Genomic DNA, 16,729 nt, shown 5'->3' with positions numbered 1-16,729 from the left:
TCCAGCTGATTGTGACTGGGAAGCATCCCCAAGTTCATCACAATGCCAGGTAGCCAGAGTGGGGAAGAGAGGGGGTATGCAATGGAAAGAGATCCCCCAGGTGTTTTGCAGGTTGAGGGGAGCACAATTACAATAATCAGAATGTGCCTTCCTTTGGTGGATTGAGGGAAGTGATTGGGTGGAGGCAGCAGCAGGTGTTGGCCATCTTGTGACAGGCTGCAGGGAAGCCTTGTGGTATGCAGGTTGCACACCTGTGTCTTATTGGGACTTGTGCCAGAGACTATATTCATTATATATTACACAGAACAATAACAAATGTTTCATTTTTTAAAACTGTGTAAACATTATAATTACACAAAACAGTTTGATATAACTTACAATCATCATCATTCATATCAGTTTCCTCAATTAGTGTGCATTCTATTAACGAGAGAACACCTCCTGCCTGCGGAAATAAATAATACTTTTCTTCAGAAATCTATTTTATCTTCTCTTCCCCACTTAAAATTATGCAAAATTATGCAGTTTAATGTTACACAGTCTGCTAAAACAGATTATTCCAACAGCTACACATTTTTCAAAAAATAAAGAACATTAATTCCAGAAAATGAAAAGAATTTTAAGCTGCAAAAAAAGCTGTATTTGTTTCTTGTTCCAATTATATTAGTCTAGCAACTCAATAGGAAAAATATTTGAACAAAATAAATATCTAAATCCATAACAGTAAAACAGATTACTGCAGACCTTCTTTTCAGGCCTGAACAAATTATAGTTGCAATGCAGGTAGGGAAACAATTCCAGAAAAATCTTGCACTGTAAAGTTATATAAGAAAGTTATATTCTTCGGAATATCATCATATATGCAGGGCCAGCCCAACCATGACACATGTTGACCCATTGTGGTATGCAAGGCCCTGCCTGCAACTGACTGGCTGTCTGGCCACTATTGCTGCCATTTGCACCCTCTGCTGTGCTTCCTCCCTCCCTTGCCTACTGCTGATAAGTACCTTAAGTATTGCTGAACTCTTTTAGTATACTTGTTTTGTTTCAATTGCTTTGTGTGAAGCAATACATAAATGGAATAAATCTAATCTAATCTTTAAAGTTTTTGGGTAACTTTAAGCAGTAGATTGTTGCCAGCACAGCAAAGATGCAGCGGTGCAGATGTTCTCCAGGCAATTCATCCATAATGATTCACTTTAAGGAAGGACCTCTTTCTCAGAGAGATGCATGTCAGCAGTGACCAAGAGAGCTAACAGATGGAAGGAAGCGGAAGTATTAGGTGAGAAGAGAAGAGCATGAGAAGTGGAGGAGCAGGTGGTATCATCTGTCATTGCAGGAAGTGCAATGTCCTAGGTCAGTCATGAATATATAAGTAAAAATAGAAAAACTAGTGTATTAAATGTAAATCTGACATAAACCAAACCAGAAAAAATGTAAACACCAGATAGCTCAAACTATAAACTATTGAAAGTATTTACATAATCATGAATAGGAAATTGGTCAGAGATAACTGGGTTGGTAGAAGGCAAAGTTGTAAAGGATGAACTTGGGGAAAATGAACTTGGTCAGAAAGTTAGGGTTGTACTCCACACAGCATGAAGGGGATTGTTCCATCAGTGCAAGCATTTCTGCTTGCCAGATGGAATGATCTCTCCTCTCCTCCACCTGCATAATGTTATGGGGGTTCTTCCGACCCTCCAGAGCATATGTGGGAAAGTAGCAGGAGGCACGGGGGGGGGATCCCATTGTGCCTGCAGAAATCCTTACACTGGCTTCCACTAGCACAATGAGTTAGTTGTATATGGCCCTACATTCTGTGAACAATTGGACTGTCCGTATGAATCTGCAGAGACTTTAAAGCAATGATTCCCAAACTTTCTTTTCCTACAGACCACTTGAAAACTGCAGAGGCTCTTCGTGAATCGCTTCATGATTTTTCTGCCTGTTGTAGCAATTGCACTGCACTGTGCTAGATGCTAGATGCTTTTTAATTGTATTTTATTGCTTTTTTATTTCTTATATATGGTATTTTATTGTATTACAGTTTGAATTCCATGGCTCCCTTTGATTCTTTGAAAAGTTATGTTGAGAATGAAGCTGATAGTCAGCATGCCTCTCCCAAATATGGGCATCTATATTAACAGGAATTTGACTACTTAATCTCTGTTTAAATTTAAGTCAAATACCAAAACAGGAAAAAAGAAGTGTAGAAAGAAAGGACATATGTCCAGAGTTGAAAACTTACATAATATGCTGTATGGAGATGCAATCAACTCTTTCTTTTGTCCATTTTTTGCAATAAATTTATTCCCATATCATTTCAAGGACCAGATTCCAATTTTAATTATGACTGGTTTAGAAAGGCTAACACGCTGTTCAAATTATGACGTAGCACATACTGAGATATTTTTCCAGGCAATTCTTTTCCACTGTGTCAGTGGCTCAATTTACTGCAATACATGTAGTCCTTTCTGTCAAAAATTTGCTACTGTTCAATAATTAAATGTCATGTGTAGTGAGAAACATCAGAATTAGGACATATATATTCTATATTTCACTGTGCTAATTGAAAATGAGGCAGTTATGAAAATACTGTACCTTAAGTAGATGCAGCTTTCCTCCAGAACTCCTTGTACAAATTAAAAAGTGTTTTGTAAATAAAAAACATTGTCTTTCCCCTTCTTTTTTCAAAGACAATGATCCCAGACGAACTTTACTAAGCTTTCCCCTCTCAACTGAAGGGACTTGAATAAGAGTACCTGGTGATTACAAAAGCAAATAGAACATTGTAAATTATTATTATTATTATTATTATTATTATTATTATTATTATTATTATTAAATATCCTGCCCTTCCTCCCAAAGGAGTCAGGATTGTCAAACACTCAAGCAATAATGTCCAATATATTGGGAAAGATTTCTACTTAAAAGGCTTGTTGAAAGAGGAAGTTCTTCAATAGCTGCCGAATAGATAATAGAAATGGTACCTGTCTAATGCTTTTGTTGTTGTTATGTGCCTTCAAGTCAATAACGACTTATGACGAACCTATGAATCAGCAACTTCCAATAGGTAGGTAATTCCAAAGGACAGGTGCCACAACACTAAAGGCCTGGTTCCTATATTGTGTGGAAACTGATCTTCTAGTAAGATGGTATCTGCAGAATGCCCTCTCATGAAGAGTGCAGTGATCAATTGGGTATATAAAAGATGAGACAATCTTTTGGTATCCTGGTCCCAAGCTATATAGAGTTTTATATTTCAGAACCAGCACCTTGGACTTAGCCTGGTAGTTAATTGGCAGCCAGTGCAATTCTTTCAATAGTGGCATAACATGCTAATGATATATTGTCCCATTGAGCAGTTGAGCTGCCGCATTTTGCATTAGATGCAGCTTCTGGACCAACCTCAAGGGCAGCCACACATAAAGCACATTGCTTTAATCTAACCTGGAGGTCACCAGTGCATTGACAACACTGGTCAGGATATCCTGGTCCAGAAATGTCCATAGATGTCTTGTCAGCTGAAGCTGGTAAAAGGTATTCCTAGTCACTGAGGCCACTTGGGACTCTTGTGACAAAGATGGATCCAGGAACACCCCCAGTCTATGAGTCTGCTCCTTCAGGGGGAGTGTGACCCCATCCAAAGCAGGCAATTGAAAACTATTCAAACTTGGGAACTGCTCACCCACAACACCTCCATCTTGCCAGGATTCAGAGTCAGTTTGTTGGTCTTCATCTGGCTCACAACAGAGTCCAGGCATTGGTCCAAGGCTTGCATGGCCTCTTCACTTATTAATTTCACAATTAATAAATGTGGATCATCATATTCTATGTCTCATCTATTCAATATTATGTATCTCTCTGTTAGCACATCATATGGCAAGTTTAGATGACTATCCAAAATACATTGCTTCTAGTAAAGCAAGAATAGCCAATGTGGTTCCTTCTACACATTGTTGTCTCCAACTTCCATCATCCACAGCCAGCCTGGCCATATCAGTTCCTCATTGGTTGCCCTTGCAGTCAAGTGTTTGACTGCAATCCTGTACATAGGCTGTTTAAAGTCCATTGAAGTCAGTGGAAGTTAAGCAATCTAACTGTGTGCAGGACTACAACATTTCAATTATAATCAAAATAATCAAAATTGTAAAATAAAATTCAGTAAGTGTTAAACAATAAATAATTATCGACAATTTATATTTGTTATTTGACCCATAACAAGATTCTCTGGACAATAGCAAAACTCACTTTTACTTGGCTATACAAAATTACTTATTTTCTCTTGGGACAAAAAGGCATCATCATCCCATACATGATCTTAAAACCATCACCACCTAATGGGATTGATTACTGCATGTTTGTTGTATACATTTCTAAACCTGTTTTCTGGAAGGTTAACCAGCACTACCATTAGCTACCAGGCCAGGTTCAAGATGCTGGTTTTGGTGTACAAAGCCCTAGACAGCTTTGGACAAGGATACCTGAAAGTTTGTCTTATTACTTATATACCCAGTCAATCACTGCACTCTGCAGGTAAGGGACTCCTGCAGACACAGATACCATCTTATCAGGAGGTCCGCTCCGCACGACATAGGAAGTGGACCTTTAGCATTGTGGTACCTACCCTTTGGAATTCCCTACCCTTAAATATTTACAGGCACCATCTTTGGCGCCAACTGAAGACCTTCATCTTTCAGTCTGTGCCTGTTCTGGAATTGCTTTTTAAGTTTTTTAAAGGATTTTTAAAAATATGTTTTATTTTAAGATGTTTTTAAGATGTTTTGTTTTTAAGATTTTTTAGTGTTTTGTCTCTTGTTTGCCACCCTGGGCTCCTTCTGGGAGGAAGGGAGGAATAGCAATTTTATAAATAACAACTATAAGTATTTAAATAATGACAAAACATTCCCTCCCATTATATATCACATAGGAGCCATCTCTATTGTTTTTTTGGATCTAATGAAGATCTTCCTTTTTCAACAAGTCTTTTAAGTGAAGATTTTATTCCAGACTGTATTTCATTTGAAATGTTTTTATATATGAAATTGTTTTAACTGTTGATGTTTTTATTGTTAAATCTCTTTGATATACACTATAGGACGTGATTCATAAATTGAAACAAATAAATAAATATTAAGGATAACAAGAGAGTCCTGCACAATGAAATTAAGAGTCTGTTTTAAAGTCTTCAGATTTTTAACAGAAATATATACGGGATCCAAAGGGCTGTATTTTATTTATTTATTTATTTGTTTATTGCATTTATATACCGTGCCATAGCCGAAGCTCTCTGGCAGTTTATAACAAGGACTTTTCTTGCACCTCCTGAAAAGCTGCTCCTAAAGATCATCAGGAGACTGTCTGGAGTGGGATTCAATATGGCATGAAGGGCTGAAGTAGGAAAGTGGAAGGAAAAACCCTTCCCCTGTAAGTGGAAGGACTTTCAGTTCTCACACAGGGCTATCTAGATTCTGGCCATTGTTTTTTTTAAAAGATTCTGCTTTCGTAATGTAATGAGAACTTAAAAAGTATCAGGCAGGGTTGAGTGAGATATAATTCCAAGTAAATATGCAACACATATGTGGCTGGCCCAAGACATTTTGCTGTCTGAGGAGGAGGACAAGATGGCACTCTCCTTTTCTCCACTCCTTGTACAGAAGCCAACAGAAATGACATTTGAATGTTACTTCAGTATTGGCTATAGAACAACATTCTTCAACACACACAAGGGCAACAAGCTAGATTTATGGGATGCATGGCACACAGCTCTGTACTCCAAAACCTGGCTGCTGCTCCCTGCCTTCCACCATTTGCTTAATGGTAGGACTGGTCCTGAAATTTTTTTTTCTACAGCTATTTAAATAAAATAATAGAACCATCATGTCTTAAAGTTACAAAAAGAGGAATAAAAGGCAGAGAAGAATGACCATCTGATTATATAATATGATAAATATGTTTGTCATGGATGCAAGCATGTTGTCAAAATAGGTTCATTTTGAAAAGTTGAAAAAAATTATGATTGGGTATGACTACTGCAGCATTATTTTGTCCAAAATCACTGACTGGGACTGCTGCTTTTCAGGTTAGGTCTTAAAAGCTTTTACTTTTAAAAGGGCTGTTTGATGCATTATCAAGTATTGGCTAAGTATTGGCTGCAGGTGACAGCTTCACCTGCAGAAAAACAGCAATTATATTGAAATATTGAAACAAGAAAAACACAAAAACAAAACTACCCGGGCTAGGGACACTTACTACTTCCCAAGATGTATTGTTTTAGTTCAGATGGATTATGATGACCACAGAACAAGTCTCCAAATTGTACCAGAACATTCATTTATTACATATATTTATTTAGGTATAGGCCAATCCGATCCTTTAAGATCTTCTGAGGAGACCCTGCAAGTCATTCCAAGACTGGCAGATTTGGTGTCTACATGGAAGCAGACCTCTTTGGTAATAGCATCCCACTGTGGAACACCCTCAGAGACAGTAATAGCCTTTAAATGCCTCTTTAAAATATGTATGTTTACCCAAACTTTCCTGGACTCTAGCTCAGAAAACTTTGTTGTGTACACTGCTCAATTTTATCTGTGATATATAGTTTTGTTATTTTTTTCTTTTCTTTCTAGATTTTAGAAAATTTTATTGAATGTTAATGTTTGTACTTTTAGAGTTTTTCATGTAAACTGCTTAGAGATTTAAAATGTATAAAAATGTATAATAAAATAAAGAGGGTGATATTCATCTAAGTCATACTCAGAGGAGATACAGTGACATCAATGGAGTTGTCTACTCTGAGTATGGCTTGGTTGGATATCACCCATAATAAATAAATATATTCAAACCTAGAGTAGAAGAACCTTTTTCAGGCTGCCACATTCCTACATCAACAACTTTCAGGGGGCTACATGCCAGTAGTGAACAGTCCCAGATGCAAAAGAGGATGGAACAATGGAACAGACTCTTTCATTTGTACAGTAGGCTACATTTCAGCCACACGAAAGGCACAGGTTTTCATATAAACACACCAACTTCCAATCAGGCAAGCAAGAAGCATTATCCTACTTCAAGGACACATTCCATGTGAAAAAGAAATGCAAAAGAAAGAGCACACAGAGCAGGCCAGTGAGGGGTGTGCTCTGGGGAGAGTCTCACAAGTTGGACAGAGAGGCCTGGTAGACCACATTTGGCTATTAGGCTAAGGGATTCCCCTGCCTGTTCTATATGTCATATAAGTATATACTTAATTATTATTATTATTTATTAGATTTATATACCGCCCGACTAGCGATAGCTCTCTGGGCGGTGAACATAAAAATAGCATAAAAATACAATAAATAAACAGAATAATACTAGTAATACAGTCAAAAATCAAATACAATAACATTTTTAAAGTAAATCAATGACTTGGATCTCAGGCTTTAAGAACATAAGAACAGCCTGTTGTATCAGGCCAACGGTCCATCTAGTCCAGCATTCTGTTTTTACAGTAGCCAACCAGTTGCCCATGGGAAACCCGTAGGCAGGACCTGAGTGCAAAGAGCATTCTCCCATCCTGCTTTTTCTAGCAATTGGTATTTGGAAGCATAATGCCTCCGCTTATGGAGGCAGAGCATAGCCATCATGGCAAGTAGCCACTGAACCTTTACTCAGGGGTCACTCCTACCAGCAAAAAGGATGGCAAGTGATTTTTTCTGATTCCTCCTTTCCCTTATGGCCCTTGTGGCCTATGAAAATCTGCTCCAGAATACTGGGCAACCCTCTAGAACAGTGTGGGAGGTGGTGCTCAATTGGCAAAGGTTACCCCTTTAGCAAAAGTTCACCCATGATGTTTAATTTGTCATTACTGAATTTAATTTACAAGCCACTTAGAAATAATTTTATTTTAAAAGGCAGGATAACAATACTTTAAACAAACAAAAATAAATATAACACAAAAGGCTCAAAGACTGAAGCAACCTTAAATTCCCATTGTAGAATGGGAATTTAAACTCAGGTCCGTCCAGTCTCAGGTTCAAAACTATATCCATTAACTCATTCGGACCAGTATGAACCTGCACAACAGTGTTCATAAGCATATTTATTGGGAAGTACATTCCATTAAAAACATATCCTTTACATCCTGTTTAACCGTGTTAACTGAGGACTGAAAATAGCTTTCTCTAGTAGAGGTACACAGTATTGGTTCATAACGCTTGGAAAAAAACAATACAAATCTTGAACAGAGACTACTGTAATAGGTGATTTCTAAAGAGGCTGTGAGGAAACTTATTACTGACTTATTTTTAATGACAGTTTCCAAATCTCTGCAAATATGGTTCCTTTGCATGAAATATTTCATTTTATATTAATAAAAATTTACTATTAACATTTTGTTATAGTTTATTAATTTACATACAAAGCAAGCTCAAACAATACTGAGATGTTAAGGGTTCATTTCTAAATACACTTCTGAGGAAGTCAGTGCCTAAGATGATGGGTACACGAAAAGCACTTCCCAATGCAGTGTTCCAATCAACCTAACACCAAAGGATTCATATGTGCACCAGCCCTTATTTATGCAAAATTTACATACCAGTGCAGTTTCTTTCTAAGACATAGGTCACTGGCATGCAAAGGTTAAATACACAGGTTACCTCACTGAATAAACATCCTTTCAGTATAATGCCAGGTCACACCTCTGCAGGTGTATTTTTAATAAGCCTGGAATCTTATTTAAATTAGACCAAAGACCAACTGAATGCAGTGAGACTTGTTTCCAAGTAAATATGCTTAGGACTGTGCCATATACATGCATTTATTTATTTATTATTTTATTTATATCCCGCCCTTCCTCCCAGCAGGAGCCCATGGCGGCATGTTGTATTCTGTGAGCAAACAGAAAGGACTGCTGCTCATTCAATGGAATTTCACTTTCTTCTTCTTGCCTCACAGCCCTCCATGAGGAAGTGAAGTCCCATTGCATGAATGGGAATTCCACTCAGTTCTGGCATAGATATAAGTAGTTATGTACTGAATATATTTTAATACACCAAAGTATAGAAAGAATAATATACAACATAGAGAATTTACACACAACATAATTTTTTCATTGGAATGGACTACCATACAATGAATTCACAGGGTTTTATACATAACCCAGAGTGAAACAAGAGAATTCACAACTCTAGACACAAGCAAAACTTCCTGATCTTAAACTTTTCAAGCATAATTCCTGTACGTGTGTATGTATAATACCAGGATGTTAGTCAGAAATATCTGTGAGACTGCTGAGTAACAAGAACATTTTGCTTTGTTTGGTACATCTTCTATAGCTCTTTTATCACTAGCACCAACTAGTGACATTCACTGTAACACCATTTATTTTACAACTGCCAGATCCTATAATAATAATAATAATAATAATAATAATAATAATAATAATAATAATAATAAATTTAATTTCTTCGTCGCCTATCTGGCCAATGGCCACTCTAGGCGACTTACAAAATTATTAAAATACAATTAATAAAATACAGTAATACAATAAAAACAATAGATCTGCAACAACAATATTAAAACTGGGTAGGAGGCATTACAATTATATCGAATTAACCCTCCCCGGATACCCCGAAGGCCTGCTGAAAAAGCCAGGTCTTTAAGGCTTTCCGAAATACATTTAGGGAAGAGGCATGCCGGAGATCTTGTGGGAGGCAGTTCCAAAGAGTGGGGGCTGCCACTGAGAATGCCCTCTCTCTTGTACCCGCCAATCTGGCTGTTTTTGTTGGCGGGATTGAGAGAAGGCCCTGTGTGGCCGATCTTGTCGGGCGGCATAATTGGTGGCGTTGAAGGCGCTCCGTGAGATAAACAGGGCCGAAACCGTATAGGGATTTAAAGGTCAATACCAACACCTTGAATTGGGCTCGGAAAACAACTGGAAGCCAGTGTAGGTCGAACAACACTGGTGTGATGTGATCTCGGCGGCGACTATTCGTAAGTAGTCGAGCCGCCGCATTTGGTATCAGTTGTAATTTCCGGACCGTTTTCAAGGGTAACCCCACGTAGAGCGCATTACAGTAGTCCAAACGAGAGGTGATCAGGGCGTGTACCACCAGTGGGAGCTGATGAACAGGAAGGTAGGGTTGCAGCCTTCGTATGAGGTGTAGTTGGTACCAGGCTGCCCGGCTCACTGCCGAAATCTGAGCCTCCATGGACAGCCTGGAATCAAGCACAACCCCAAGGCTGCGGACCTGGTCCTTTAGGGGTAAACTCACCCCATTGAACTTCAGATCAATGTCACCCAACCTTCTCTTGTCCCCCACAAGTAGCACCTCGGTTTTATCAGGGTTCAACTTCAGCTTGTTCCTTCCCATCCATCCACTCACGGATTCCAGGCAGTTGGACAAGGTCTCCACAGCCAACTCTGGTGAAGATTTAAACGAGAGATAGAGCTGAGTGTCATCCACATATTGATGACACTGCAGCCCAAATCTCCTGATGATTGCTCCCAGCGGCTTCATATAGATGTTAAATAGCATGGGAGAGAGGATAGAGCCCTGTGGCACACCACAATTGAGAGGCCAAGGGTCTGATACCTCCTCCCCCAATGCTACCTGTTGGTACCTGTCGGAGAGAAAGGAATGGAACCACTGTAATACAGTGCCTCCAATTCCCAATCCCTCCAGGCGAAGCAGAAGGATACTGTGGTCGACAGTATCAAAAGCCGCTGAGAGATCGAGGAGGACAAGAAAGGTGGATTCTCCCCTATCTAATGCCCTCCTCAAATCATCAACCAGAGCGACCAAGGCTGTTTCAGTTCCATCATACCATCCACAAACATCAGCAAGTTCCAAAGGTTTGCAGAAGCACACACACACACACACACACACACACACAAACTTTTAAAAAGAACCTTACAAGTAGCCCCTAAGTTGTGGAATTCCCGCCCCACAGAGTTTCATTGCACATCTTTCGTCATATGCTGAAGCACATCTTTATGCCCTGGCCTTTGACACTAGGTACTTGCACAACTGAGATTGCTATTAACGTATATCAGAGGTGGGAAACCTTTGGCCTTCCAGATGTTGTGTGACCATTGGCCATGGTAGCTGTGGCTGTTTTTCTGTACATAGTTCTTTCCCACATATTCTGAGCTTCCACATGAACCACAGTATAAGTCTTTCAGCAAACATGCATGTCCCTAGCCAGGCATTTCAAGTACACCAGATACTGTCACACTCTCATAAATTTTCTCTTCATTTGGCACTGACATTGAAAAATCAATCTGGAATTTTTTTTTATAAAGCTGTATCATTTTGAGCTGTTCCTGAAGCACAGATGAAAAACGGGAACAATAGACAGCTGTTTTCATTTCTCACAATCTCTCCACCATTTGACAAAGCTTCAAGTACTTCAAGTTTCTCTTGTGCTTTTGCCCGAATGTTGGCATCATCTGGGACTGCAACATCTATTGGCCAGACAGACCTATTTTCCATGTTGCTGTAGATAATTTCTGGTCCACTGAAGATGATAGTCCGGTTATTGTGTATGTTACTTTCCCATGGGTGCTTTACTATTATTGTGCTGCTGTTTTTCATGACCCCTGGAAAAAAAAACAGCATAGAAGTGGGGCTCAGCAGCAGCCCAAAACTGTAGGGCTAATATTCATGAATTGTATCTGAACAACTGCAGACTTCTGACACCAACTATACACTGCACTCTTATTTTCCCCAATGATGCCAATATTAATTTTGTGATTTTCAGTTCCACCTTCTTAATACTCTAGAAATGCACATTAAAAAAACGGCCTTACCTTGTCGTATAAAAGTTTGACTGGTGTCCAATAATATATCACACCCCTCTACTATCATTCTTTCTATTGCCAGATTTTTCCGTATGTTCTCTGTGTCACTCACTTCATCATGCATCACTCTGTTGCAAAGAGGGGGAAAAAAGGGATTTTCAGTTCCCAGAAATGAATGTGTAAGCACATTCATATAGCAAATATACCCTGCCCAAATATTATTATGTTCATCAGAGACTCTTCTTTGAATCTGAGGTTAGCTGTATGGTGACTAGAAACAGAGTGTCTTCTTTGGTTATAAGAGCTTGCATTTGGAGTGCCCTTTCCAAAGAAGCTTGCCTCATGCCTACTCTAGTATTTTTAAAGCTATATTTGTGTGTGTGTGTGTGTTTTAATTTGCATTATAGCATGTTGTACAGTTAGTTTAATTTTTGTTTTCTAGTTTGGCATGGTTTTACCACTACTGCCCTGGGCTCATACTGGGAGGACGGGCGGGATATAAATCTAATAAATAAATAAATTAAATATTCCTGTGTTTTGTGCAGTTTAATTGTTGAATTATTTACTGTATAGTTTTATTCTCTTAGGCTGCAATTTTATATCCACGTACCTGGGAGTAGCCACAATTGAAATCTATGGGACTTTGTTCTTAGCAGCCATCTATGATTGCATTGTTAATTATATACCAGTCTGGAAGCTCATACTGAATGGCTTATAAATTTCCTATAGCCTTATGCATGTCTATTCAGAAGCAAGTCCCACTGAGACCACATGGAGAATCAGTGACTACTAGCCCATGTGGGCTATGTCTGCCTTCGCTGTCAGAGGCAATATGCCTCTGAATACCAGTTGCTAGGAATCACAGGTGGGAAGAGTGCTGTTGCACTCAGGTCGTGCTGCCTGTGGGCTTCCCACATGCATCTGGTGGGCCTCTGTGAGAAGATGCTGAATTAGAGGGGTCTTTGGTATGATCCAGCAGGGTTCTTCTTACATTCAGTGGGACTTATTCCCTAATGTGTTTAGGATTGCAGCCTAAATAAATATTTCCCAGAAAGTTGCCCCAAGAATAGATATAAGCACTTACTTACTTACTTACTTAATTTATTTAATAAAAATAAATAAATAAATACATTTGGTTTATATCCTGTCCTTTCTCCCAGTAGGAACCCAGGGTGGCAAACAAAAACACTAAAAACACTTGAACACATCATAAAAACAGACTTTAAAATATATTAAAAGAAAACAACCATTAAAAACATATTAAAACAAAACATCTTTAAAAACATTTTTAAAAACCTTTAAAAACATCTATTTTTTAAAAAGAAGGCTTACAAACATATTAAAAAGGAACTCCAACACAGACACAGACTAGGATAAGGTCTCTACTTAAAAGGCTTGTTGAAAGAGGAAGATAACAGAGATGGCGCCTGTCAAATATTTAAGGGGAAGGATTTTCAAAGGGTAGGTGCCACAACACTAAAGGACCATTTCCTATATTGTGCAGTATAGATCTCCTGATAAGATGCTATCTGCAGGAGGCCCTCACCTGCAGAACACAGTGATCAACTGGGTATGTAAGGGATAATATGGTCTTTCAGGTATCCTGGTCCCAAGCTGCATAGGGCTTTCTATACCAAAACTAGAGCCTTGAACTTAGCCCAATAGCTAATAGTTAGTCAGTGCAATTCTTTCAGCAGCGGGGTGACATGTTGGCAATACCCTGCCCCAGTGAGCAGTCTCACCACTGCATTTTGCACCAGCTGCAGCTTCCAGGCCAACCTCAAAGGTAGCTCTACATAGGGCACATTACAGCAATCCAGCCTGGAGACCAGTGCATGGACAACAGTGGTCAGGCTATCCCAGTTCAGAAACGGCCAAAGCTGGTAAAAGGCATTTCAAGCCACTGAGGTCACCTGGGCCTGTAGCGACAAAGATGGATCCAGGAGCATCCCAGACTACGAACCTGCTCATTCAGAAGGAGTACAACCCCATCCAAAGCAGGCAACTGACCAATTATCCCAACTCGGGAACCACCAACCCACAGCATCTCCATCTTGCTAGGATTCAGAGTCAGTCTATTGGCCCTCATCCAGCCCACCACTGAGTCCAGGCAGCGGTCCAGGGCTTGCACAGCCTCTCCTGATTCAGATGTTACAGAGAAATAGAGCTGAGTATTGTCAGTGTACTGATGACACCTTGCCCCAAATCTCCTGATAACCGCTTCCAAGGGCTTCATCATGAGGGACAAGAGGGTACCATGAGGCACCCCACAGCACAACTGCCAGGGGGCCGAAAGACAATTTCCCAATGCTATTCTCTGAAAATGACCCTGGAGATAGGATTGGAACCACTGTAAAACAGTGCCTCCAATACCCATCTCACCAAGTCAGCCCAAAAGGATACCATGGTCAATGGTATCAAGGGTCACCGAGAGATCAAGTAAGAATCACAGGATCACACTCCCCCTGTCCTTCTCCCAATAAAGGTCATCTATCAGGGCGACCAAGACCCATTTAGTCCCATAATCAGGCCTGAACCCAGACTGGAATGGGTCAAGATAATCTGTTTCATTCAAGAGTACTTGCAATTGCTGCACCACAACCCTCTCAATCATCTTCCCTAAGAAGGTGGTATTGCGACTGGGCAGTAGTTGTTGCAAACCAATGGGTCCAGGGTGGGCTTCTTCAGGAGTGGTCGGATCACCGTCTTTTTCAGGGAGGCTGGAACCACTCCCTCCTGCAATGATGTATTGACTACACCCTGGATCCACTTGGTCAACCCCCCTCGGCAAGCTTTAATAAGCCAAGAAGGGCAAGGGTCGAGAGGACATTTAAATTGGGCTCAAGACAAAGAAATCCCTATCAATAACGTAGGCACAACTATGCTTACACAATGTAATACTGGCCTTTGAGCATTGTCTTTTAAGTCAGATTCAACTCTCTGTAGGCAATATATGTTTATTTTTGCCGTGCTCAAAGATACCATAATTCAATCTTTTAAAAATAATGCATTGATTTTATATTTCACAGTTTTTGTTTTAGCCTCATATTTGTACAACATAAGGAGTCTCACCTTGAAAGTTCTTCTAGCTTAGATTTTGCAAATTCAAGGCTTTTTCTTTCTACATGTTCATGCGGTGTATGAGCCAGAAGTTCATGGAGGGTTATTATATATCTAGGAATCTAAAGATGGGTGAAAGGGATTATGAACAAGTTTTTTTAAAAAATAGGCATGGTTGGTTTTGAAATGAAAAATAATCATTTAAAATGAAAACAATTTTTTTTGCATTAATTTTCTTCCAACAGCATAAACTCACTCAACTAAAATGTTTGCTGCATTAAGAATAAGTCTTCAGATTCCAAATAAGTAACTTAAAAAATAAACTGTAGCCCCAATTCAGTATATTTTGATGTAGATGTATAGCCCCATCTAGGACTATTCAGTTTTAAATAGAACTGCAAGTTGAACCAATTAGAGGCCTACATTTCCAGTTGTCCAAGTAATCTTAAATGTATTAAAGATTCCAAACAGATTGCTCATTCCTCTGTGATCCCTTAAGTGCCAAGAAGGTGATCTTCCTTGCAACTTGAGGGACAACTTATTTCTATTTAGCTTAAAAGCAGTGATTAAAGATTTTTGCTTGCTGCTTTCTTTACTATCAGGGTTCCTTGACAGCATTGTTGTGGGGCAATGAGCATGTCCACCATTCAGTTTCTATGTAGTTTTGGAACTTTTGACAGGTGTGTGTGTGTGTGTGTGTGTGTGTGTGTGTGTGTGTGTGTGTGTGTGTGTAAAAAATATAACGACTTGGATTTGGAGGAACCACTTCACTGCTAGGGCTCATCCACACGGCGATTTAGTATGTGTCTGATGCTACTTGCATTCCCTTGTAATTAGCATGATTCACATGACATTGCAGGCAAGGAGAAATGATAACACAGTTTTCTCCTTTAAATCCATATTAACCCAATCCATTTATAATGCGAAAGGAATGGAAAAACCGCCTCAGCTGTACAGCACTCCTCCTTGTAGGCGCTTTGCTTCAATTTTTTTTAGTGGGCGGGCTCTCTTTTAATGCCCCATCGCCCACTCCCTCTCTCTCTGCTGCCGGCAAAAGCTGCCGCTCCCGCTGCCTACTTTGCCTTTTCACTCACTTCCCCCCCCCCATTTGTCTAGGCTGGGACAATGGAGAAGGGGGTTGTCGGTTTCATTTTTTCTTGTCAATTTCACACCGACTCATTCTCCTGGCTTCAGCCTTGAATTGGAGGGAGTAAACATGTAAAATTAGAGGGCAGAGCCACAAGGAAGCAGCAACACTGATCCTTCACAGAGGAACGCCTATTAGTATAAATGGAAAACAGTGGATTTGAAGCTACCAAGTGTGGACCTTGCAAATGTATCACGACGGTAAAAGCAGCGTATTTAGTACAAAGGTATGCTCCCATGTGGATAAGCCCCTAGACTGAATGTGATGTGATTAGAGAGTATCATTTCTGCTTTATGCGGGGATGCCTCCACCCCTCCATTTGGAAGGAGATTAAGGTGGTTTGGGCCAAGGGGAGGGGGAGGTCACATGGCCCACTAGCCAATTGGGTTTGGACCGGTTGAACTGGGCTTAAAAGCCAGCTCCACCCCAAATTCACCCTCTTTGCATTTTTGCTGTGCCTGCCCTCCCACTCTTTCAGTGTGAGCTTAGCTCGTTGCCACTTAGGAGCTGTGTAGGAATTTTGGGGTGGGGTTTCATTTTGCCTCACTCTTGTTTTGCCTGCTCCATACTGCGGGGCTTAATTTGATTGGCTTTGGAGTGGTGTGGTTGCTTGCCTGTTGGCATGGAGTCTGTGCAGGTGAAGAGGCTGGGGAATAAAAATTAGGTTTCTGAGGCGTTATATGGCTAGGGGCAACCTCTAGAGATCGACTGCTGCTTTATGCATGGGTGGACCTGGGGGG

The 16,729-nt window shown here is 39.9% G+C and overlaps 1 protein-coding gene across 3 annotated transcripts in view; it reads right to left on the bottom strand.

Moving 5' to 3' along the window:
* The window catches only part of RASGRF2 (Ras protein specific guanine nucleotide releasing factor 2), a 161,107-nt gene that overhangs the window by 79,021 nt on the left and 65,357 nt on the right, over positions 1 to 16,729 (bottom strand). For all 3 annotated transcript variants that reach the window (XM_061621701.1, XM_061621714.1, XM_061621709.1), the window contains exons 8-11: positions 14,855 to 14,964; positions 11,792 to 11,910; positions 2,602 to 2,762; positions 379 to 445 (exon numbers count right to left, since the gene is read on the bottom strand). In XM_061621701.1, coding sequence (XP_061477685.1) covers positions 379 to 445; positions 2,602 to 2,762; positions 11,792 to 11,910; positions 14,855 to 14,964 — 457 coding nt within the window. The remainder of the gene's footprint in view (positions 1 to 378; positions 446 to 2,601; positions 2,763 to 11,791; positions 11,911 to 14,854; positions 14,965 to 16,729) is intronic.

The sequence above is a fragment of the Rhineura floridana genome, chromosome 1 (assembly GCF_030035675.1).
Source record: "Rhineura floridana isolate rRhiFlo1 chromosome 1, rRhiFlo1.hap2, whole genome shotgun sequence".
Classification (NCBI taxonomy): domain Eukaryota; kingdom Metazoa; phylum Chordata; class Lepidosauria; order Squamata; family Rhineuridae; genus Rhineura; species Rhineura floridana.
This window is presented reverse-complemented; position numbering and strand designations above follow the sequence as displayed.